The 24,815-nt window shown below is 36.7% G+C and overlaps 1 protein-coding gene across 2 annotated transcripts in view; it reads right to left on the bottom strand.

Annotated features, from left to right (window-relative positions):
* Window positions 1-24,815, bottom strand: part of PZP (PZP alpha-2-macroglobulin like) — a 73,717-nt gene that overhangs the window by 27,994 nt on the left and 20,908 nt on the right. For both annotated transcript variants that reach the window (XM_063639689.1, XM_055280729.2), the window contains exons 5-15: window positions 24,121-24,141; window positions 23,686-23,854; window positions 23,157-23,241; window positions 19,991-20,102; window positions 19,548-19,662; window positions 19,303-19,412; window positions 17,029-17,190; window positions 15,447-15,674; window positions 15,128-15,191; window positions 6,368-6,510; window positions 5,077-5,226 (exon numbers count right to left, since the gene is read on the bottom strand). In XM_063639689.1, coding sequence (XP_063495759.1) covers window positions 5,077-5,226; window positions 6,368-6,510; window positions 15,128-15,191; window positions 15,447-15,674; window positions 17,029-17,190; window positions 19,303-19,412; window positions 19,548-19,662; window positions 19,991-20,102; window positions 23,157-23,241; window positions 23,686-23,854; window positions 24,121-24,141 — 1,359 coding nt within the window. The remainder of the gene's footprint in view (window positions 1-5,076; window positions 5,227-6,367; window positions 6,511-15,127; window positions 15,192-15,446; window positions 15,675-17,028; window positions 17,191-19,302; window positions 19,413-19,547; window positions 19,663-19,990; window positions 20,103-23,156; window positions 23,242-23,685; window positions 23,855-24,120; window positions 24,142-24,815) is intronic.

Genomic DNA, 24,815 nt, shown 5'->3' with positions numbered 1-24,815 from the left:
AAACAACATGGTACTGGTACAAGAACAGACACATAGACCAATGGTACAGAATAGAGAACTCAGAAATAAAACCGCAAACCTACAACCATCTGATCTTTGACAAACTTGACAAAAACAAGCAATGAGGAAAGGCCTCCCTATTTAATAAATGGTGCTGGGAATGCTGGCTAGCCTTATGCAGAAAATTGAAACTGGACCCCTTCCTTACACCACATACAAAAATTAACTCGAGATGAATTAAATACTTAAATGTGAAACCCAATAGACCCTTGAAGAAAATCTAGGCAATACCATTCAGGAGATAGGCACAGGCAAAGATTTCATGATGAAAATGCCAAAAGCAACTGCAACAAAAGCAAAAATTGGCAAATGAGATATAATTAAATTAAAGATCTTCTGTACAGCAAAAGGAACTATCATTAGAGTGAACAGACAACTTAAAGAATGGGAGAAAAATTTCCCAATCTACCCACCTGAGAAAGGCCTAATATCCAGAGTCTACAAGGAACTTAAACAAATTTACAAGAAATAAAAACCCATTAAAAAGTGGGCAAAGGACATGAACAGACAATTCTCAAAAGAAAACATACATGCAGCCAACAAACATATGAAAAAAAGCTCAACATTGCTAATCATTAGAGAAATTCAAATCAAAACCACAATGAGATACCATCTCACACCAGTCAGAATGGCTGCTATTAAAAAGTCAAAAATCAACAGATGCTGGTGAGGTTGCAGAGAAAAAGGAATGCTTTTTTACTGTTGGTGGGAGTGTAAATTAGTTCAACCACTGTGGAAGAAAGTGTGGTGATTCCTCAAAGACCCAGAGGCAAAAATACCATTTGACTCAGCAATTCCATTACTGGGTGTATACCCATAGGAATATAAATTATTCTGTTATAAAGATACATGCATGCATATATTCACTGCAGCACTATTCATGATAGCAAAGACATGGAATCAATCTAAATGCCCATCAATGATAGACTGGACAAAGAAAATGTAGTACATATACACCATGGAATACTATGCGGCCATAAAAAGGATGAGTTCATATCCTTTGCAGGGACATGGATACAGCTGAAAGCCATTATCCTCAGCAAGCTAACACATAACAGAAAACTAAACACTACATGTTCTCACTTATCAGTGGGAGCTGAATGATGAGAACACATGGGGGAGAACAACACTCACTCCAGCCTATTAGAGGGTAGGGTGTGGGGAGGGAGAGCATCAAGAAGAATAGCTAATGGATGCTGGACTTAATATGTAGGTGTTGGGTTGATCTGTGCAGCAAATCACCATGGCACATGTTTACCTATGTAACAACCCTTCACATCCTGCGCTTGTAACTCGAAGTTAAAGTAAAAGTTGAATAAATAAATAAATAAATAAAACGCAGTCCATATTCAAAATAAAAATAAAAGAACCACATAGGCACATAAATGAACTTATGCCATTATATTGGATAGACCAATGTCTATGCAGTGTATTTTTATGGAAAATGGATGACACAACAGATTCAAGAACCCACACGGCAGGGCCAGAGGCCTGAATATTTATCCCTGGACAGATGTAAGATTGAGTCTTAATCAGAGAACTTCCATTTGTCAGGCTTGATCTCAGAGTAATTATGGACGAGTAACCCCTGAGTGCCTCTTGTTTCCCCTTTTTTGAACAGGAGTGTCAATAGTGATTATTCTATGCCAGTTCCACCATTGTATGTTGAGTGTGTGGGGCCAAATAACTTGAGTATGCTTTAGTTCAATGTCTTTGTATCTAGAGGTATTGTACCTGAGGAATCACACCTAAGAGGCATTATCTGTACTTGGACCTGATTTAAATGATATTTAGCCTTTGAGCTGTTCCTATTTTACAATGAGAATCTCAGAAAGAGGATCGAGTATATTTTACATGTGAGAACTCATGAATTTCTGGGGATCAGAGGTCAGGCTGTGGAGACAGCTTCCAAAATTGCCCACAACAATCTCTGCCTCCTGGTATTCATGCCCTAACATTGTTCGTCACACAATGAATAGGGTTGACCTCTATAGCCAATGGGATATTGTGGAAATGAGGGAACATGTCTTTCAGCTCTAGGTCATAAAAGATATTGCAACTTTAGCACTCTTGGAAAGCATTAGCTCTCTCGGATCACATGCGCTGGAGAAAATCAGTTGTCACATTATGGGGACATCAGCAGCCCTAGGACCTCTGCGTGGTGAGGAACTGAGGCCTCCTGCCAATAGCTCCCAAGAAACCTGTCTTGGAAGCAGATCTTCCAACCTCTGTCAAGCTGTCAGGTGGCTGCAGCTTTGGTTGCCATGTTAATCACAACCACGACAGGTCACAAACTAGACCCACCTAGCTAAGCTGCTCTGAATTCCTGACTCACAGAAACTGCATGTGATAATAAATGTTTATTATTTTAAGCCACTAGGTTTTGAAGAAAATTGTTATGCAGCAGTAGATAGCTAACGCAAACACCCTTTCTACTTCTTTATTTACCTTTGTTTTTGAGTATAATTAAATAGGTACATAAATGAACATGTATTATTTATATTGGGTGAACTAATGATTTTTATTATTATTCAAAGCGACCAAGCTTAAACGTTTCTATAACTTTATCATCTGAAACCTTCAGTTATGTTCATAATTCCCTCTCACTTCCACAATGCTCAAAGTTTACCAAACCTTACTGAAGTGACTGTTAAATTTATGTGACTAAACAGAATAAGACAGACATAAACTGTTGAGAGGTAGACTAAATTCCTGTACTACATGCTGAAATTAATAGCTTAGACTAGACTGCCATAAATACGGAGTGTAAAAATATCAGGCATATTTCCAAAGAAAGCACTCAGAGAAAGTTTTCTTGTTTCAGGTTAACTTCTTGTTGTTGTTTCTTCTAACTAAAATACAGAAATATAGTTATTGTCTCTTGCATAATAATTATTATGCTATGAGGAGACATTTTGACCTATTAATAAAATACAAATCAAGATCAAGAAAAATTTTGTTTATAGCAATCCTCTGATCCGCAGTTTTGGTTTCCAAGATTTCCATTATCTGTGGTTAACTGTGATACAAAAATGTTAAATGGAAAATTCAGAAATAAACAATTCATACTTTGTAAATTGCTGCCATTTTGAGCAGCATGATGAAATCTCACACTTTCCTGCTTCATCTTGCTCGGGATATGAATCTTCTGTTTTTCTGGTGGATCCACACTGTAGCCACTCCCTGCCCCTTAGTCACCTAGAATCCTCAGTTACAAGATTGTCACAGTATCACAGTGCTTGTGTTCAAGTCACCCTTATTTTACTTTATCATGGCCCCAATGCACCAGAGTACTGATGCTGGCAATTGGGAGGTGAAAGAGAAGCCGTCAAGTGCTTCCTTCAGGTGAAAAGGTGAAAGTTCTCCACTTGATGAGGAAAGAAAAAATAATGTATGCTGAGGTTGCTAAGATCCACGGTAAGAACGAATCTTCTATCAAATTATGAAGAAGGAAAAAGAAAATCATGCTTGTTTTGCTGTCACATCTCAAACTACAAAAATTATGGCTAAAGTGCTTGTTAAGATGGAAAAGGCATTAAATTTGTGGGTGGAAGACAGGAACAGAAATGTGTTCCAGCTGATGGTCATTGGGTTCAGTGCCATCCACAGTTTCAGAAACCCACTGAAGGTCTTGGGACACACCCGTGCAGATCAGGGGGCACTAGTGGATATGCTCCAACCTGAAGAATGTTAATTTTGATAATTAAAAATAGGACAGGGGTCTCAGATATAGTTATCTCACAGTTTAAAATTTTAATAGACATGAAGTAGAAACTAGAACAAACAAAAGAAACTTTCATATTACTAATTTACCAACCAACACTGAAAGGTAATAATACCTCCCAAACAGATAAGTTGATTGACCCTTTTAAATGGTGATTCATGAGGCAGTTAAAGCTATAAAATTTCTCATAACTTTTTGTCAATGATCAAATCATAACATTATTTTTTCTTGCATTACGTTAAAAAATTCCAAACATGAGTAATCTAGTTTTAAATAGGTTAGACAAGTAGTTTCTGAACTTTTCCCTTCCTTCTGATAATTGTTCTTCAAAAACCCCATTTAGATATTATTTTCTCCAAATGGCAATTATTAACTAATGTTCACCTTTTATTTTGCTGATCCACCTATATCCTTTTTTTATTGCCTCTCTCTAAGGACAAGGACTGTGATATGTTTCCTTCTGTTTCCCCAGCTTTTACAACAGATCCAGCATGTAGTAAGCTTGAAATAATAATAATAAAATAAATAAATCATCACGGCATGCCAAATGTCACCCCCATGAATTAATATAACTATAGTAAAAAGCAGATAATTAAAATTTTAGTCTGTGAATCAACATTGCTAACAAAGGTGTAGTAGGTCATTTTTTAAAAGTAGAAAATAATTTGTAAATCACTTATTACCACTTTCACAGATCCCAACAACTCTACAGACATAAATAGTTAGATCTGTTAAAAGGTACATGACTTCCCTTATGTTTGCAGGTATTAATTTTGTAGCAAGCTTACCTACTCCAGTGACCAAAAGTGATTCTATTTAGACAGGATCCAAATTAATACTTTGGCAACACATTAATTTACTCACTCTTTTAAACATGACTATCACATAGGTGGGGAGTCTTAACAAAATATGGCTTTCATTAAGATCACTGTAAGACATTAATAACTGAGGTTAAGATTTGATTCTTTACAGAAATAGAAGCTGTGCCATAGAAGGAATCAAACTTGCAGGCAGATTCAGAATTGCAGAATCACATCTCAGCTTATGCCACTTATCTTGAACAAATCTCTCAACTATTCTGAATCCACTTTTCTAATCTTAAAATGGGACTATTATTCTCCAGAATGTTGGGCAGATTAAGTGAGAAAACCTGTATGAGACAGCTTGAGAAACTATCAAGTACTTGGCAAGTGGTAAGTATTTTTACTGTTACATTTTACTCTCAATAGAGACTTCTTGATCTGAGCCTCTGGAATGGCCCTTCCTGGTCCCCGAGGCCGCTGGAAACTCACCGAGGACGCGGAGAGCTCAGCCTCAGGCTTCATGAGCAGCATACTTTGGTCCACAGCACGAAGGGCACAGAGGGACTGCGGAGCAGCCACTACTCGCAGATGGGCATGTGAGGCTGGGGGACTTTGTGCTGGGCTGAAGCTCAAATCCACCTGTGGGAAATGAAGGAAACGTCAACCAGCATTTTCCCTAATTCTGTGATCTTGCGGTCACCTGCATTTCCTAAGTCACCCTTATATTCAGTTCATATGACTATATTGGTAATGTCAGTCAGAAACCTATTTTTACAACTTTCCTTCACTTTAAAAATAGAAAATAATTTGTAAATCACTTATTACCACTTTCACAGATCCCAACAACTCTTGAGACATAGTTAGATCTATTAAAAGGTACATGACTTCCCTTATGTTTGCAAGTATTAATTTTATAACAAGCTTACCTACTCCAGTGACCAAAAGCGATTCTATTTAGACGGGATCCAAATTATCTAATACTCTGGCAACACATTAATTTACTCACTCTTTTAAACATGACTATCACATAGGTGGGGAATCTTAACAAAATATAGCTTCTCTACAGTAGCTTAGTCTTGTCCTAAGGAGACAACTGAGGCAGAATAAGGATAGATACCTTGTTTGATTTTTAGATGGCCATCTTTATCTCTGACACATGATAAGGTAATTCTAGGTGTTTGCACTTATTCTTCAGGTTTTGGGAACTTTTGAGTCTTAGCATTTTACATACTCACACAATAGAATCAGCAGAGAATAGCATCATGAACACAAAACTGATTGTATTTTATTTGGTAGCAGCTTTGTGTAATTGAAAAAGTGCTGTACTAGATCCCTAGAAATTTGGGTCCGCCATAAACTTGTTGGGAACTGTTGGGCAACTCATTTTACTTTTCTGGACTCAGTTTTCTCTGGGGTAAAATAGATGGCACCTACAGTATCATTTATTTGTGTTCTTTTAATTTTATGTTAAGGCCGGGCGCGGTGGCTCACGCTTGTAATCCCAGCACTTTGGGAGGCCGAGGCGGGCGGATCACGAAGTCAGGAGATCGAGACCACGGTGAAACCCCGTCTCTACTAAAAATACAAAAAAATTAGCCGGGCGTGGTGGCGGGCGCCTGTAGTCCCAGCTACTCGGAGAGGCTGAGGCAGGAGAATAGCATGAACCCGGGAGGCGGAGCTTGCAGTGAGCCGAGATTGCACCACTGCACTCCAGCCTGGGAGACAGAGCAAGACTCCGTCTCAAAAAAAAAAAAAAAATTTTTTATCTTAAATCACTCACCTTGTTGGCTAGACAGTTTTCAATCTCAAATTTTTCAGAGTCTCCAACAACTTCTCCATCTGGTAAAATGGCAAAGATGAACATTCGTGCAATGGGGGCAATGTCTGACTCCACAGGGAAGGATAAGGCAAAACTGCCTTTCACTGGAACGTGGAGAGAGTGAGACAAAATGGTCATAAGTCAGGACACTATTGCTTGGTCTTATCCAGTTTAGAACTGTGTCCATTCATTCAATGGCTTAGTCTCTCTATGTGCCATTAGTTATTTGGTGAAATCAGTAGGCCAATGTCTCCCTTCAGAACTTTAATTATAGCATGAGTTAACAAAGTTCCTTTCACTCACATCTTTTTTATTTGATATTCCACTTAACTGTTGCCTAAATCAATTAAATATCAGTAGCTCCAAATTTTCTGCATATATATGTGACCACTATTTTATTTACATTTCAGACTCGAGGTGATTCTCAATTTAAATATAGAGCTATAATTTGTAAGATATTAATAAGTTTATTTTGTCATATATGACTTTTAAGAAGCTCTGAATGTAAAAAAAAAGTTCATACTAATCGAACTTCCTGAAAGAATATTTAATTCTTGGAGTTTTCATTGCAGTGTTAAACTCTTTTTTTTTTTTTTTTTTTTTTGAGATGGAGTCTCACTCTGTTTTAGCTCAGACCTCAAAAAGGAAATAAGTTCCCCTTCTAAAAGGAAGTAAGCCCTTTTATCACTGTGTCTTGAGTTCAACAAGGAAGGTGGGGTAGATTGAAATGTCATAAAACCAGAAAAAAAATTATGGTGACTTTATGGCAAAGAATAGTGGCAGGAAATTAAAGCTTTTAATAATAAAATTTTCCAGCACATGTGTGTGTGTGCACCCTGCCTTGCCACTGCTGCCAGTGTGAGTGTATTCCATCCCCCTACCCCTACCACACCGCCACTGACGTCAGAGCATTGGCAGGCACTAAGCTCACCAACCCTGCCAGCACCCTGCCCTCGAAAGTGCAAAACTAGGCACAAAACACACAAACTCACCCCTAGTCATGTGCAGACACTGCCACCAGCGTGAATGCACACAAAAGGTTCATACAGTCCTGCACCCACCAGTGACCCACCGCCATGCTAACACCACCATCAGTGCAAATGCATGCACAGTTGCTGGTGGGGATCCCCCAATCCCCTGAGCCATACTGCTGTGACCACTGCTATGAATGCCTGCACAAAGGCCGGCAACCCGGCACCTGCTAGCACCCTGCCACAGCTGATGAGTGTGTACCCCACCACTCTGCCACTGCCATGCTGCTGGTACCTGTGAATGAGGATGGATCCCAATGCTACTGTCCTGCAAAGTGCTTTGGCTGACGTGACCCATGGGAGTGTTGTGACTAGTGGTCTGGGAGCACCTTGGTCCCTTCAATGCAGCATGTTCCTAACCTCGAGGAGCCAGAGAACAAAGTCGGAGCCAGATCAGTCCCCCAGAGTTACAGCATGCAATCCAGGAGTCCTGAGCTGAGCTTTGCCCCTCCCTGCCTCCACTGCCCCCGAATCTTCTGGTAACAAAGTCAGTTGACTAAACCCACCTTATACCACAATCAAACCCCCAAGGTCATCGAATAGGATAAAAGGAAAAAATCAAAACAACAGCAATTTCTAAGGCTGAAGGAACATCAGCCCACAAAGATGAGAAAGAACCAGCACAAGAACTCTGACAACTCAAAAAGCCAGAGCATCTTCTTTCCTCCAAACACTCACACCAGTTCACCAGCAAGGGTTCTTAACTGGGCTGAGATGGCTGAAATGATAGAAATAGAATTCAGACTATGGATAGGAATGAAGGTCATTGAGGTTCAGAAGAATGTTGAAACCCTATCTAAGGAAGCTAAGAATCACAATAAAATGATGCAGGAGCTGACAGACAAGAGCCAGTATAGAAAAGAACATAACCAACCTGACAGAGCTGAACAACAGTCTACAAGAATTTCATGATGCAATCACAAGTATTAACAGCAGAACAGACCAAGTTGAGGAAAGAATCTCAGAGCTACAAAATTGACTTTCTGCAATACAACAGTCAGACAAGAATAAAGAAAGAAGAATGAAAAGGAATAAACAAAACCTCTGAGAAATATGGGATTATGTATGTAAAAAGACTGAATCTACAACTCCTTGATGTCTCTGAAAGAGATGAGTATAATGAAAGCAACTTGGAAAACATATTTTAGGATATCATCCATGAGAACTTCCCCTCCTAGATAGAGAGTCCAAATTCATATTCAGGGAATGTAGAGAACCCCAAAATATACTTCACAAGAAGGTCATCCCCAAGACACATAATCATCAGATTTACCAAGGTTGAAATGAATGAAAAAAAAATGTTAAAGGCAGCTATAGAGAAACGACAAGTCACCTACAAAGGGAAGCCCATCAGACTAATGGTGGGCCTCTTAGCAGACACCCTACAAGCCATAAGAGATTGGGGGCCTTTGTTCAACATTCTTTTCTTTTCTTTTTTTTCTTGACAGAGTCTCACTCTGTCACCAGGATGGAGTGCAGTGGCACGATCTCAGCTCACTGCAACCTCCACCTCCCAGGTTCAAATAGTTCTACTGCCTCAGCCTCCCAAGTAGCTGGGACTACAGGCGTGCACCACCACACCTGGCTAATTTTTGTATTTTTAGTAGAGATGGGGTTTCACCATGTTGGCCAGGATGGTCTCGATCTCCTGACTTAATGATCTGACCACCTTGGCCCCCCAAAGTGCTGGGATTAAAGGTATGAGCCACTGCACCTGGCCAACATTCTTAAAGAAAATAAATTCCAACTAAGAATTTCATATCTAGCCAAACTAAACTTCATAAGTGAAGGAGAAATAAGATGCTTCTCAGACAAGGAAATGCTGAGGGAATTTGTTACCAACAGATCCATCTTACAAGAGCTCCAGAAAGAAGCACGAAATATAACAAGGAAAGAATATTACCAGCCACTACAAAACCACACTGAAGTACACAGACCAGTGACACTATAGAGCAACTACACAAACAAGTTGACAAACAGCTAACAACATGATGACAGATTCAAATTCACACATCTCAATATTAACCTCTAATGTAAACAGACTAAATGCCCCAATTAAGAGGCACAGAGTGGCAAGCCAGATGAAGAAGCAAGACTCAGTGGTATGCCATCTTTAAGAGACCCATCTCACATGCAATGACACCCACAGGCTCAAGATAAAGGGAAGGAAAAAAATCTGTCAAGCAAATGGAAAATAGAAAAAAGCAGGGGTTGCCAAATGCCCATCAATGATAGACTGGATAAAGAAAATGTGGCACATATACACCATGGAATACTATGCAGCCATAAAAAAGGATGAGTTCATGTCCTTTGCAGGGACATGGATGAAGCTGGAAACTGTCATTCTCAGGAAACTAACACAAGAACAGAAAACCAAACACCACATGTTCTCACTCATAAGTGGGAGTTGAACAATGAGAACACATGGACACAGGGAGGGGAACATCACACACTGGGGCCTGTCAGGGAGTGGGGGGCTGGGGGAGGGATAGCATTAGGAGAAATACCTAATGTAGATGACAGGCTGATAGGTGCAGCAAACCACCATGGCACATGTATACCTATGTAACAAACCTGCACATTCTGCCCATGTACCCCAGAACTTAAAGTATAATTTAAAAAAAAAAAAGAGAAAAGCAGGGGTTGCAATACTAATTTCAGACAAAACAGACTTTAAACCAAGAAAGGTAAAAAAAAAAAAAAAAGACAAAGAAGGGAATTGCATAATGGTAAAAGGGTTTAATTCAACAAGAAGACCTAACTAAACAAAATCTACATGCACCCAACACAGGAGCACCTAGATTCATAAAACAAGTGCTTACAGACCTTCAAAGAGACTTAGACTCTCACACAATAATATTGAGAAACTTCAACACTCCACTGACAGTATTAGACAGATCATCAAGGCAGAAAATTAACAAAGACATTTAGAATCTGAACTCAGCACTGGACTCAAATGGATCTGATAGACATCTACAAAACTATCCACCACAAAACAACAACATATACATTCTTCTCAACTGCATGTGGCACTACTCTAAAACCGATCACACAATCAGACATAAAACTATCCTCAGTAAATTTTAAAAAATGAAATCATACATACCACACTCTCAGACTACCATGTGATTAAAATAGAATTCAATAAGAAGAAAATCACTCAAAGCCATACAATTACATAGAAATTAAACAACCTGCTCCTGCATGACTTTTGGGCAAATAATGAAATTTTGGCAGAAATCAGGAAGTTCTTTGAAACTAATGAGAACAAAGATACAACATACCAGAATTTCTGGGACACAGCTAAGGCAGTGTTAAGAGGGAAACTTATAGCACTAAACATCCACATCAAAAAGTTAGAAAGATCTCAACTTAACCTCATATCACAACTAAAAGAACTAGTGGGTCAGCTGTGCTGTGCAGGTGATCCATGCTACACCCTCATCACTACTTGCTCTTCGGAACCTGAAAGTTATAGCAACGGGAGCTTCAAGACGGAAAAAATGGCAGCCAGCCTCTCCCTCTGTGAGCTCAGTCCCAGGGAAATGTAGAGTTGCTACCAGCCTGAAAACCCTGATGGGGGTGGGGTGGTGGTGGCTGCAGTCCCAGGTTGTGGGGTCGCCCCCATGAGGAGAAGTGGGACTCACATAAAAAATAGTCTGGCCAAACGTCCTTGATGAACATTGATGCAAAAATCCTCAACAAAATATTTGCAAACCAATATTCCTGATGAACATTGATGCGAAAATCCTCAATAAAATACTGGCAAACTGAATCCAGCAGCACATCAAAAAGCTTAGCCACCATGATCAAGTAGACTTCATCCCTGGGATGCAAGGTTGGTTCAACATAGGCATATCAATAAATGTGATTCATCATATAAACAGAACCAATGACAAAAATATGATTATCTCATCAGATGTAGAAAAAGATTTTAGTAAAATTCAACACCTCTTCATGTTAAAAACTCCCAATAAACTAGATATTGAAAGAACATATCTCAAAATAATAAGAGCCATCTATGACAAACCCACAGCCAACATCATACTGAATGGGCAAAAGCTGGAAGCATTCTCCTTAAAAACTGGCACAAGGATGCCCTCTCTCACCACTCCTATTCAACACAGTATTGGAAGTCCTCGCCAGAACAATCAGGCAAGACAAAGAAATAAAGGCATCAGAATAGGAAGAGAGGAAGTCAAACTATCCCTGTTTGCAGATGACATGATTTTATATCTAGAAAACCCCATAGTGTTGGCCCCAAAGCTTCTTAAGCTGAAAAATGATGTTAGCAAAATTTCAGGATACAAAATCAATGTACAAAAATTACTAGCATTCCTATACACCAACAACAGTCAAGCCAAAAGCCAAATCAGGAATGCAATCCCATTCACAATTGTCACAGAAAGAATAAAATACCTAGAAATATAGCTAACCAGGGAGGTGAAAGATCTCTACAATGAGAATTATAAAACACTGCTCAAATAAATCAGAGATGACACAAATGGAAAAAATATTCCATGCTCATAGATAGGAAGAATCAATATCGTGAAAATGGTCATATTGCCCAAAGCAATTTATAGATTTAATGTTTTTCCTATAAAACTACCAATGACATCCTTCACAGACCTAGATAAAACTATTTAAAAATGTATATGGAACTAAAAAAAGAGCCCCAAAATAGCCAAGGCAATCCTAAGCAAAAAGAACAAAGGAGGAGGCATCACACTACCCAACTTCAAACTATGCTACAGGGCTACAGTTACCAAAACAGCATAGTACTGGTACAAAAACAGATACACAAATCAATGGGACAGAATACAGAGACCAGAAATAATGCTGCACACCCACAACCATCTGATCTTCAACAAAGCTGACAAACACAAGGAAAAGACTCCCTATTCAATAAATGGTGCTGAGATAACTGGCTAGCCACAGGCAGAAGATTGAAACTGGATCCCCTCCTTACACAATACACAAAAATCAACTCAAGATTGGTTAAAGATTTAAATGTAAAACCAAAAAGTATACAAACTCTGGAAGACAATCTAGGCAATACCATTCTGGACACAGGAACTGCAAAGATTTCACGAAGAAGACACTAAAAACAATCTCAACAAACGCAAACATTGACAAATGGGATCTAATTAACCTAAAGAGCTTCTGCACAGCAAAAGAAACTATCAATAGAGTAAACAGACAACTTAGAGAATGAGAGAAAACTTTTGCAAACTATGCATCCAATAAAGGTCTAATACCTAGCATCTATATAGAATTTAAACAAATTTACAAGGAAAAAACAAACCACCACATTAAAAAGTGGGCAAAGGACAAGAATAAACACTTTTCAAAAGAAGATATACATGTGGCCAACAAGCGAATGAAAAAAAGCTCAATACTACTGAATATTAGAGAAATGCAATCAAAACCACAATGAGATTATCATCTCACATCAGTCAGAATGGCTATTATTAAGAGTCAAAAAATAACAGATGTTGGCAAGGTTGCGGAGAAAAGGGAATGCTTATACACTGTTGGTGGGAATGTACATTAGTTCAGCCATTGTGGAAAGCAGTGTGGCGATTCCTCAAAGAGCTGAAAACAGAACTATCATTTGACCCAGGAATCCCAGTACTGGGTATACATATCCAAAGGAATATAAATTGTTCTGTCATAAAGACACATGCGCATGTATGTTCATTGCAACCGTATTCACAATAGCAAAGACATAGAATCAACCTAAATGCCCATCAGTGGAAGACTGGATAAAGAAAATGTGGTACATATATACCATGGAACTATGCAGCCATAAAAAAGAACACTATCATGTCCTTTGCAGGAGCATAGATGGAGCTAGAAGCTATTATTCTTAGCAAAATAATGCAGGAACAGAAAACCAAATATTCCATGTGCTCAGTTATAAGTGGGAGCTAAATGATGAGAACATAACGGATACAAAGAGGAGGATAACACACAATGGGGCCTATCTGAGGGTGGAGGGTGGAAGGAGGGAGAGCAGAAGACATTGAGGCCTATTGGAGGGTGGAGGGTGGGTGGAGAAAGACGATCAGAAAAAATAACTATTGGGTAGTAGGCTTAGAACCTGGGTAACGAAGTAATCTGTACAACAAACCCTCATGACATGAGTTTACCTACATAACAAACCTGCACATGAACCCTTCAAACCTAAAATAAAAGTTTTAAAAATAATAATAAATAATAAAAATTGAGAAGGTTTCATTATTTAAAATCTCAATTCTGAAAATTAAATAGGCAAATAGTTTTGGAAATAATAATTTGGACAGTATGAAGAATAGTGTGAAAAGAGAACAATATGAGGAAGCTCAACTTGGACAATTTGAAAAGTTTTAAAAAGTTGAATTTAGACAAATTGTGAACAAAATTTGTTCTTTTATCATAGAGGTGTAAGGGCTTTCAATAATTCTTTGGTGAAGAGTAAATTGGTAATTAATAACTATTAAAATATGTGGTTAAAATTGTTTTACGATGAAACAATTGTGATTTAATTAGCTGTATAGAGAAATTTCTTCCAATTGTTGACTTAGCTACTTTCAATAAAATTTTGTGGCATCTTCACAAAGTAAATTATTAAATAACTATTCCTCATTTTACTATATATTTTTATAGACTCTTCCTGTTATGAATAAAATTCAAGTTGAAATATTATAAAAGAAAAAATTAAATAAACAAATGTTTTAAAACCTTCGATTATTTCTGTGAATGTGATACATATAGCAGTATTAGAAGAAAATTTTTCAACAAAAATTGAAGAGGAACAATGTACACAGTGGGGTCCATTCTCCATATCTAACTATCTCTACACTAGTATTGGGAAAAAACTGATATTCAAAACTGGCAGCAGTTTTTAATGTTTAATTAAAATAATTATTAATTACTAGAGTACTGATTAATAACGTGTAAATTTTAACTTTTTCAAAATTGTTTCAATTTTCAAAACTGAAAAATAAAAATTAAAAATTGATATTTAATTTTTCCAGCTTAGCAGCAAGAGAAACCACATAAATAGAAAATATTAGGCATGGAGCAAATCCTAATGGTTATTAAGTTTAGCTTAGGGGTGTGGTGGAAATTGGTAAAATGTTTGCCTTAGTTTAGGTTAATTACAAAAATGTTCACGGGTTCTCTTTTCAGTGGTTTAACCTCTACATTATTTGACTTAGACTATAAAACAATCTTGGTTCCCTAGGCCTCAATTTATTCTTGAAGTGAATCCAATTTTGTATATAAAGTACTCATGGCCTGGCACAAGAAAAAAAAATCTATCACCTTTCTTCCTTCCCATTTCCCATGATAATTACTCTTTTCTTCTCTGCAGTATTAACATAATCAATGCACGCTTTATTAGGGGTGGAGATGAATAGAAGGAAGCTTAGATTTTGAAAAGAGCTTTATTTTACTGTTAGAAGAAACAAACTAAAGTGAAAAACTAGTGTGCGTTAGCAGAATGACTGATACAGAGTAGATAATCAAATATATCTGTTGACTGTTGAATTTTAAAATGCCAAAGAGTCATAAGACGAGTATTTTCCTGAGTGTCATTCTTATTGTGAAGGGGTGATGGAAATGATTTCCCATTTGTGAACCGTCACCGAGGGAAGGGTAAGGATGTGTTAGGGAAGCAAGGAGAGATGAATCTGAGGATACTTACTGTCTCCTGACTCCACGGGCAGAGTGTGGGTTCCAGATCTGACGATGCCTCCCCTAGCCATGATCTGAAATGAAAAAACAGTAAAGGAATTTTCTTGAGCTGGACACAGTTCTCAGCCTTCTATTCCCCACGTGACCCGCTTTCAGTTGTCAAGTCTGTGCTGGAGAGAATAAACCTCAAGAAAACTCATGGAATGAAGGACGCACAACAAGAACACAAGGTGGCTGTGTGCAAGTAGTTTATTTTGACATTCCTGAGCCTATTGACCACTTTTGTCCTACTGATAAGCTGCAATTGTATTCCATGGCCTCATCCTTACCAGGTAATGGAAACTGAGCTCTGATAACTCTCCCATGGCCTGTCTATTCAGTATATAGTGTGCCCTGATAGTCTGTGTGTGGCCGCAGGGCAGGGTGCCAGCCACAGGCTCCAGGTGAATGTAACTCCCACTTAAGGAGAAAACACGATTTGCAGTGTGCTGAGCGCTCTGGTGGTCTTCTGCTACCCATGAATAGTGAAAACACGAGTTGGGATGCACGGTGTAAACCTGAGTAAACAGAAAAAGAGAGAAAGAATATTGTCTTGAAATTCTTCACCTTAGCTTCTCACCAAAATGAATAGTTACAACGGTGTCTTCCACTCTAAAATACACTATGGCTCTCCCTCATACTGGTCGACACCAAATAAATGAATTTTCAGTTTCTCAACATTCAAATATTAAAAGGAAATCATCCACAAATTTATCTCTTTTGCCCTGATTCTGCTAACTCATTACTACTTTGACATTTTCCTCCTGCCCCTCAGAACTAGAGGAAAAATGACATCCCAATGAGAATGATAAATAACTCAAACAAGTGGAAAAGGGATTTTTCAGATATTAGAATTACCTCATAAATTGGCTTAATTAAAATTAGGGTTTGTATTAATATAACATTCTATTACCTTATGAGCTTCAAAATTGTTTATAGTAATCCTTAGTAAATTAGCATTTATGCCTCTTATCATTATTGTGACTTCCAACCTTTAAGACCTATGTGATTTCTGAAACTTTAAGCCTTGCAGATAATGTTTAGCGCACAATTCTATTTCCCTTGTAGTAACTGCTCCTTAGCTTTTCTTCAGAGTGCGCTTATTTTTTTCTAAATTTATTAGGCATATTTTATGGACTCTTCTATTTGCTCTCATAATAAAGTTTCTATTTAAAAAAACCTTTTGCACGTAAACACATCCTACTAATAATTTACAGATCTGTTAACTCCATGAAAATAGGAATTTTAAAGTGTAGGGACACTATTTAGTCACCTTTTAAATCCTACGGAGAGTGAGTGTCTATCACATAGAAAACATTAGACATCATTACATATTTTTAAACTGAATTAACGTGTGAAACTGAGAAACAGAAATAATTTATATGCTATTTATCTACACTGAAATCCATAGTCTTTTATCACTTCTTTGAGATAACAAGCATGAAAACTTTTTAGCTATAGAAATCTTTTGATCATCATCATTAGACAATGTATATTAAGTGTGTGTGTGTGTGTGTGTGTGTGTGTGATCACTTTACAAAATTTCTAAGTAGACATGGAAAAAATAACATAAAACAAATTACATGAATTACTGAAGCAGCTGATATTGTTCAAGACCCAAATCAGTAAGATTTTTTTTCATAATATATAAAATGTTACAGATAATGATAGTGAAATTATCAGGCACTTCTGTAATGCCTTTTCTAGTGCCTTTATTGTTTTTCATGAAATTCTATTATCCTCAAATTTGTAAACTCAAAGTTGGATATCTTCTTATTTCTTACTCTTAAATGCAATCTGTGTGTTTCTTCTGAATATATCACTGTTCCTAACATTTCCTTTGTCCTCAGAGGTTTGTCTTTCTATACTTACCTGGACAAAAAGTTTATTAGCCAAGATACTGGTAGTATTGATTGAAAACTGTGCAAGACCCTCTTCATTGGTGGTTGCATTGGAGAAATAACTGGCTTCACTCACAGAGATGAAGATGAGTTTATTGGGGATGGGCACACCTTTTCCATCCACCAGAAGCACCTAAAGAAGAAAAGTACTTGATAGTTGATGTGAATAATACCCAGAGAGGACTGAACTCATGTGAACAAACGCTTTTGCTGCTGTAACTAAAACAACAACCTCCCTCTCAAAAAAACCCCACCAAACCTTCATATTTATGACAAAATGTTTCCTTCCATTTGGATCCTCATGTCCTACATAGCTTATCTGTGAAACTTTGTAGTATTTCCAGTAAAGTCAGGGAGTTTTTTTTTTTTTTTTTTTTCTTTGAGACAGAGTCTCGCTCTGTCGCCCAGGCTGGAGTGCAGTGGCGCCATCTCGGCCCACTGCAAGCTCTGCCTCCTGGGTTCACGCCATTCTCCTGCCTCAGCCTCCCGAGTAGCTGGGACTACAGGCGCCCACCACCACGCCCGGCTAATTTTTTGTATTTTTAGTAGAGACGGGGTTTCAGGTTTCACCATGTTAGCCAGGAGGGTCTCGATCTCCTGACCTCGTGATCTGCCTGCCTCGGCCTCCCAAAGTGCTGGGATTACAGGCGTGAGCCACCGCGCCCGGCCAGAGTCAGGGAGATTTTTAATAACTACAACATGCCACTTAATATGCACTTGGAATAAGAATAACAGAAATGAATTTAAACTGGCTGTTTTTCCCTTTTCGCATAGACGGAGGCTAGAATGCTTGGCTGTGTTCTGAACCCAGAACTAAAAAAGTTACTTAACTTCTCTGTGCTTCAGTTTTTTCCACCTTCATTAAAAGGGGGATAATAGTTGTGCCTCCTTCATATGGTAGTACTGAAGATTAAATAATTATTTAAAAATACATTAGAGGAGTAGGGCGACTATAGTTTTCCGATAATCTGTTATGATTTAAAAATAGCCAAAAGAGAATAATTTGAATTTTTAGCAGAAAAAGGACAAATATTTAAGGGGATGAATATCTCAATTATGCTGATTGGATCTTCACAAATTATTTGAATGTATTAAATAATCACATGCACTCCCCAAAATTGATACTATGATGTATCAATTTTTAAAACATTTAAAATAATAAAAATACATTAGAAGATATTTGGTGTTATGATAATTATTCTATATATGTTAGTTAATAACGTTATTATTATCTCCTGCAACAAACCAGCTAAGAAAATCCACGAGAATGTTTTCTTCCCTTCCCTTCCCTTCCCCTTCCCTTCCCCTTCCCTTCCCCTTCCTTTCCCCTTTTATCTTTTCCTTTTCCTTCCCCTTTCCTTCTTTTCTTTTCTTTGTTTTTTCTTTTCTTTTCTTTCACAGCAGGTCTTGCTCTGTTGCCCAGGCTGGAGTGCAGTGGTGCCATTATAACTCACAGCAACATCGAAGTTCTGGGCTCGAAGGATCCTCCCACCTCAGCTTCCCAAGCAGCTGGGACTACAGGTGCATGCCACCAGCCCACTGCCAGTTTTTTTTTTTTTGTAGAGGCAGAGTCTTACTATGTTGCCAGGGCTGATCTAGAACTCCCGGCCTCAGGCAATCCTCCACCCCTTGGCCTCCCAAAGTTCTGGGATTAAAAGCATGAGCCACTATGCCTGGCCAAATGTCTCAATTTACTAATTATAAAACTGGTAAAATTAATTATCAATATGAATAAAATTAATATTTTGTTTTATTATTGTTAAAATATATGTTAAACATATAAAATGTAATAATAATAACCATGAAATGCACACTATTTTAATACCTATGCCTAAAATTAAAGACTTATTTATTTATGTCAAAAGAGAACAACAGATATAAAAAGAACACTGACAGCCATAAATGTTACAAACTGAAAATTCTGATGCTGCCTGGGTCATGACAGAAATATCATTTATTCTATACTGCATGAAAGAAGAGGTTTGATATAATAACTAAGTCACATTACATTAAATATCTTTATAGGCTACATATTAAAATAGTATCTCTGATTCTCATAATAATTTAGTATGTGTCTGTTCGTTTCATCAGTGATATTTAGAAAGGAAAGTATTTCTCCTTGGTTTCATGGTTTTGGTCATATTAATTAACTGATAACACTAACCAAGTGTGGGCTGCATCACTGTGTCCTGTGCTTAGGTGCAACTGGACACATTGCTTACCTGTGCATTATGATATATCCTACCTGTCCAAAAAAGGGGATTCCTTGTCTAAAGTGTGAATCCACTTTCACGAATATGAGTTTGGATGCAATGTTTGTGATTTCACTGATCCCGTTTGCAGTGACTTCCAGGTCTGAAAAATATAGAGTCAGTACTTTTAGAAGTTACTTTAGTCATAAATTTCTTTCTTACAAATGACCTTTATTTTGTTATGGAAAGTAAACTAATGTTTATTGTTTTATTTCCCATATTCATTCATTACTCACACCTGTTCCCTCTTCTCTGATCCTGGCTTCCACTCTAAGCTTCATTTCAAAGCCCATAGTTTTAATCTGGAGCATTTTGGTGTGTACTTGTTGGGTGATGCAGCCATTGCTGTTGAGCTGAGAAAATACCAAAAACCATAAATGTCAAACTGATTAAGATCAATAGTCACTAAATCTACTATTCTCTCTCTAATGACAAGAAAACTTTTTTTTTTTTGCATTAAGCATGTTAATTGACCTTCAAGAACTTAATACTCATATCTGCTTTGTGACCTCCAAAGTTAGTCGTCCAGATGAGAATCTTGTTGACTAAGAACAGAAATTCCCTTTTTGGTGGGGGATATTTTGGGACAAGCTTGTCCTGATGCCCTCTTTCTAGTTAGTAAAATGGAGTCTCACTGGTTGTAAACAGTGATAGCACTGAGGGAGAATACCACCTACTAACCTGTTGACTGAATTCCTCACAGACCTCGGGCTTATCACAATTACGAACATGAAATAATTTTCTACACAGGCTCACAGTTGCAAGTCCTGGGACAGGCTTCCCATAGGTGTATCTGGCACATAAGAAATAAATCAGGAATTGAGAATGGCTGTTTGCATTTTCCACTACCACTACTCCACAGAACTGTTCCTCTTTAGAGTTCCCCACACAACTTTATCATCTGGGTGCCCACCAAGTAGAAACCTGTATGGAAAACGTCTCCCTCAAGAAATATTATCCATTAAAACCTTTGAAACTTGACTGCACTGTACCACCACATTCTCTTTGGGATTAAAAAAATATATATTTATATAAATATTTTTATATATTTAATATATTATATTATAATTATATTTTAATGTTTAATTAAAATATAATTATTAGTGCTGATTAGTAATATATAATATATTATATATAAACATATATAATATAATATATATTATATAAACATATGTAATATATAATATACAAACATATGTAATATAATATATATTATATATAAACATATGTAATATATATTATATATAAACATATGTAATATATATGTTTAAAATAATTATTAATTATTAGAGTACTGATTAATAATATATAATAATATAATATATAATAAATATATAATATATGTTTCATTAAAATAATTATTAATTATTGGAGTACTGATTAATAATATATAATATAATCTATTATATAATATTTATATTCTATAAATATAATATAATCTATTATATATAAATATATAAAAGAGATTATATTATATATATATTTAATCCCAGAGAGAATGTGTTGGTACAATGCAGCCATATATATATGCAAACATATATATATGTTTTTTCTTTTGCCAAGTGCGGTGGCTCATGCCTGCAACCCCAACACTTTGGGAAGCCAAGAAGAAGGATCACTTGAGGCCAAAAGTTCCCAACTAGCATGGGTAACATAGCAGGACCCAGTCTCTACAAAATTTTTAAAAAGATTAGCTGGGTATGGTGACATGCACCTGTAGTCCTAGCTACTTAGGAGGTTTAGGCGGGAGATTTACATGAGCCCAGGAGTTCGAGGCTACAATGAGCTAAGATTGCTCCACTGCACTCCAGCATGGGTGAGAGACTCTATTAAAAAAAATTTCTTCCTTTTAACCTATTTCTTTTCTATCATTCTTTTTTATTTTGTTTTAATAATATCAAAGCTTATTCTGTATACCAAGTGAGCAAATGTAGACGACAAATTGAATAAAAATAAGTACATAATAACTAAGCAAATCTAACACAAAATGCATGCACACACACACACACGTGCACTTACACAAATGCACAGAGAAGAGAAGGGAGAGAGAGGGAGAAAAAGAAGCCTAGGAACACCATGAGGCATGTAAACACAGAATAATTGGTGGGGTTATGTTTGTGCGCACATGTTATATTAGTCCTTTCTCTCATTAGATAATGGGTAACAGAATAATACACAATAACTTTGTTTTGGACATTGGTTTTCTTTCCTATTTGCAAATGGCTCTGAAATTACTTCAAATAAAAAGATAGAATCAAAGCAGCTTATTCTGAAACGCTTCTTCAAGATATAGATATCTGCACTACGGCACTATTAAGTTAGACACATAACTCCTTGGTCATTGCTCTGAGGCTGAAATGAGGCAGAGACCTAGGCGTTTTGGTGTTTCCGGTATATAATATTTAGGCTGGCATATTCCTTTACCCTGCATGCTCCCTCTGGGACTGTTTGTTTGTAGGCAATCAGTTTTGCTTCTTCAGGTTAAAAGGAACTGTAAGAAGTATCTGTAATCACACAGGGCAACAGTGGAAAGAAACCTCATAGGTAAGGTTCATGCCCTCTGTCTACTGCTTAAGAGATGGAGGCGCAGAGAAGCAGCAGAATGCCTAGTTAAAACAGTAAGTTCTGACAGGGGAGGCACACTCATCGCTGCCGATTCTGAGTCTAGTACCCTTCATAATCATGACATCAGTCATTGGATCATTTATATTATGTTTAAGTCACTTCTATAAAATCCTAATCATTAGCTTTTGCCCAGTAATTGTGACCTGTGATCTTTAGGCTTTTCTGTCACATTTTTAGTCCATCGTATCAGCTCATCCCCTTTCCTCAATGACAGGATTAGTATTTATGGCATACATATGAAGAAAAGGAGAAAGTGAAATTTCCTGGAGTAGAAATTTCTGGGGGAGAGATTATTTCAGGTTATTAAGCAATTTGTTCTACCATTGCACTATTTCTGGTTATTGAACAATTGTTCTATCAAAAAGATCAATGTAAAACATTCAATGTATCCTCTTAAAATTGCCCAGAGGAAAGATTAGGCATAATTAATTCAATGTTCCATGAGAAAACAAACAGGCAGATTCTGCAAGCAAGACTTCTAGAGGCCAACTGATGATCTTCAGTGAAATGTCATTAAAAAAAGGTTATAGACTTTTAAACCTCTAAGATATTTATAGATTCCTATGGCTTGCTTTAAAATATTAGAGCTCAAAAACTACTGTAGGGGAGGAAATGGGGCAAAAAGAACCTGGCAAATTTTACAATTTTAAAAATAGGTGATAGGTACATGAAATTGTATTTTACTTCTCTGTTAACTTTTGCACGTGATTGAAAATTTCCATTGTAGAGAGTTTGGAAAATAAAAAAGGTACTTAGGAGTCATAATAACCAAAACCAATGTGTGAACACCCAGCTTTATGAGACCATTTTTAGGACAATTGAAGATACTTGACTGTAAACTTGGAATTAGTTTTGGAAAATTACTTCTAATTTTGTTAAGTGATCATGGTGTCATGGAAGTGGAAAATGTCTCTGTATTTTAGAGGTACATACTACTGCATATACAGAAAAACATCATGATCTTTGTGATTTATCCTAAAATGTTAAAGCAAAATATATGATGAAACAATACGGAAAGATGTTTATTGTTAAATCATAATTAAGTGTGTTTCTATTCTTTTACGTATTTGAAAATTTTAATAGTAAGTCATTAAATAAAGAGACGTCAATGGAGTAATATTACAAAAGTGCTGAGGGAAAGTAAATTTATAATTTTGTACCTACATAATCACTCAAAATTGAGGCAAAATATAAAATTTTAGATAAAAACAATATAACTCACTCTCCACATACTGTTATGTTCACTTTTTCATCCACGATACTGATCACCTTTGGCACCTGAACTTTGACCTCAAACTTGGGAAGCACTGTTAATAGAGATAATACGAATAAAGAAGATTGGTAAACATTTATTGGAAATACAAATAATTTCAGTATGTCTATAATTTTTCCCAAAATACTACTCTGAATGTTAGATTTATTTTCCAATGTATCAACTTTAAGATGGTAAGGTTTAACAATTCATGCAGAATCTAACTGACTTCTTGAGCACAGCAGATCTCAGCGACACTAACAAATGATGGTGGTTTCACTGAAACAAGAAGTTTCATGCTTGGCAAAGCGTAATTTGCTACTGAAAATCAGCAAGCTCTTATGAGCTTCTGTGTTCACACCATCCTAACGGTCTTAGAAGCAGGTAAGTCTGACTCTACTGCAAGTTCAACGTATCTACGGGAAATTCAAAGGATTTAAGTGAGCTCACACTCTAGGAACCAAAATGTTATGCCTTTTTCATCTTCCATAATCCATACCAAATTCCTCCACGGTGAAGGGGTGTTCTATCCTTCCACCTGATTCTGTCTGTACCACCACCTTGTAGGAGCCCTGAATGGGCTCTGATGAGAGGGGAAAGGACAACTGATTGAGGCCACCTTCTAGCTTGAGACTCAGCCATTGTGCAATTCGATTTCTTCTTGGGTTCTGAAGGGAAACAAGAAGTATGGGCAGTAATCATTTAGTCACAATAGTCCTTGAGCATCTCAAATGATTTTGAAGGTGATAATTAGCATTGCCTCTGGAAAGACAAATACAGAAGGAAGAGAAAATACAATCAACCTGACAACTGGGAGTAGGAGGAGTTCAGATCTGAAAATTTTTAGAGTAGTTCATCTGTCTGAAGTATTATCAGAACCTCCTACTCTCTAAAAGTACTAATTTCCTTATAAGATACTTTTTCTGATACTTACCTCAAGGTATATCAGTGGAATCTATATGATAAAAGGAAAGAAGACATGTGATTAGAATTACAGCAAAGGCTACAAATTCAGACTTGTGATCAAACAACATACTGAGGAAGAATACTATCTGCAGCTAAATTCAAGAAGAAACATCACAGAACTGGAAAAAATCTCAGGGAAATTATTAAATAGTTCTAGGATGAGCATACACAATATATTCAATAATTACTATTATGTGTTGCCATTTCCCTGAAAATTATTGGTGAATGATATTATTGAATCTTTAAGTATTAATATTATTTGGATACTAAAATTCTCCTAGTGAATAATATGACTATACTGCTTACTTTCATAAATTGGGAAATAGATATTAATAGAGTTATATGTCATTATGATTTAGACCTAACAGAAAGAGAATTCCCAGAATCATTTGGTTGAAAGTAAACGAAGAATATTTCTTCTAATTTCAACATTGTCTATTTTCTACCTATTAAAAGCAGCTTTGTTCCTTTGCACTAATATTGAAGGTAAGTTGAAAAAAGGGAAATTCAATTAGCATAAAAAAGCATTTGTGTATAATATATTTCTATACTATATGTATAGAATATATAATAAAATTATAATATGGGTCTATTGTATATACCTATATATTCATAAAAGTATAATTCTTTGTTGCTTTTTTAATCATAAATTCCTTGAAAGTA

This window comes from Symphalangus syndactylus, chromosome 5, assembly GCF_028878055.3.
Source record: "Symphalangus syndactylus isolate Jambi chromosome 5, NHGRI_mSymSyn1-v2.1_pri, whole genome shotgun sequence".
Classification (NCBI taxonomy): domain Eukaryota; kingdom Metazoa; phylum Chordata; class Mammalia; order Primates; family Hylobatidae; genus Symphalangus; species Symphalangus syndactylus.
This window is presented reverse-complemented; position numbering and strand designations above follow the sequence as displayed.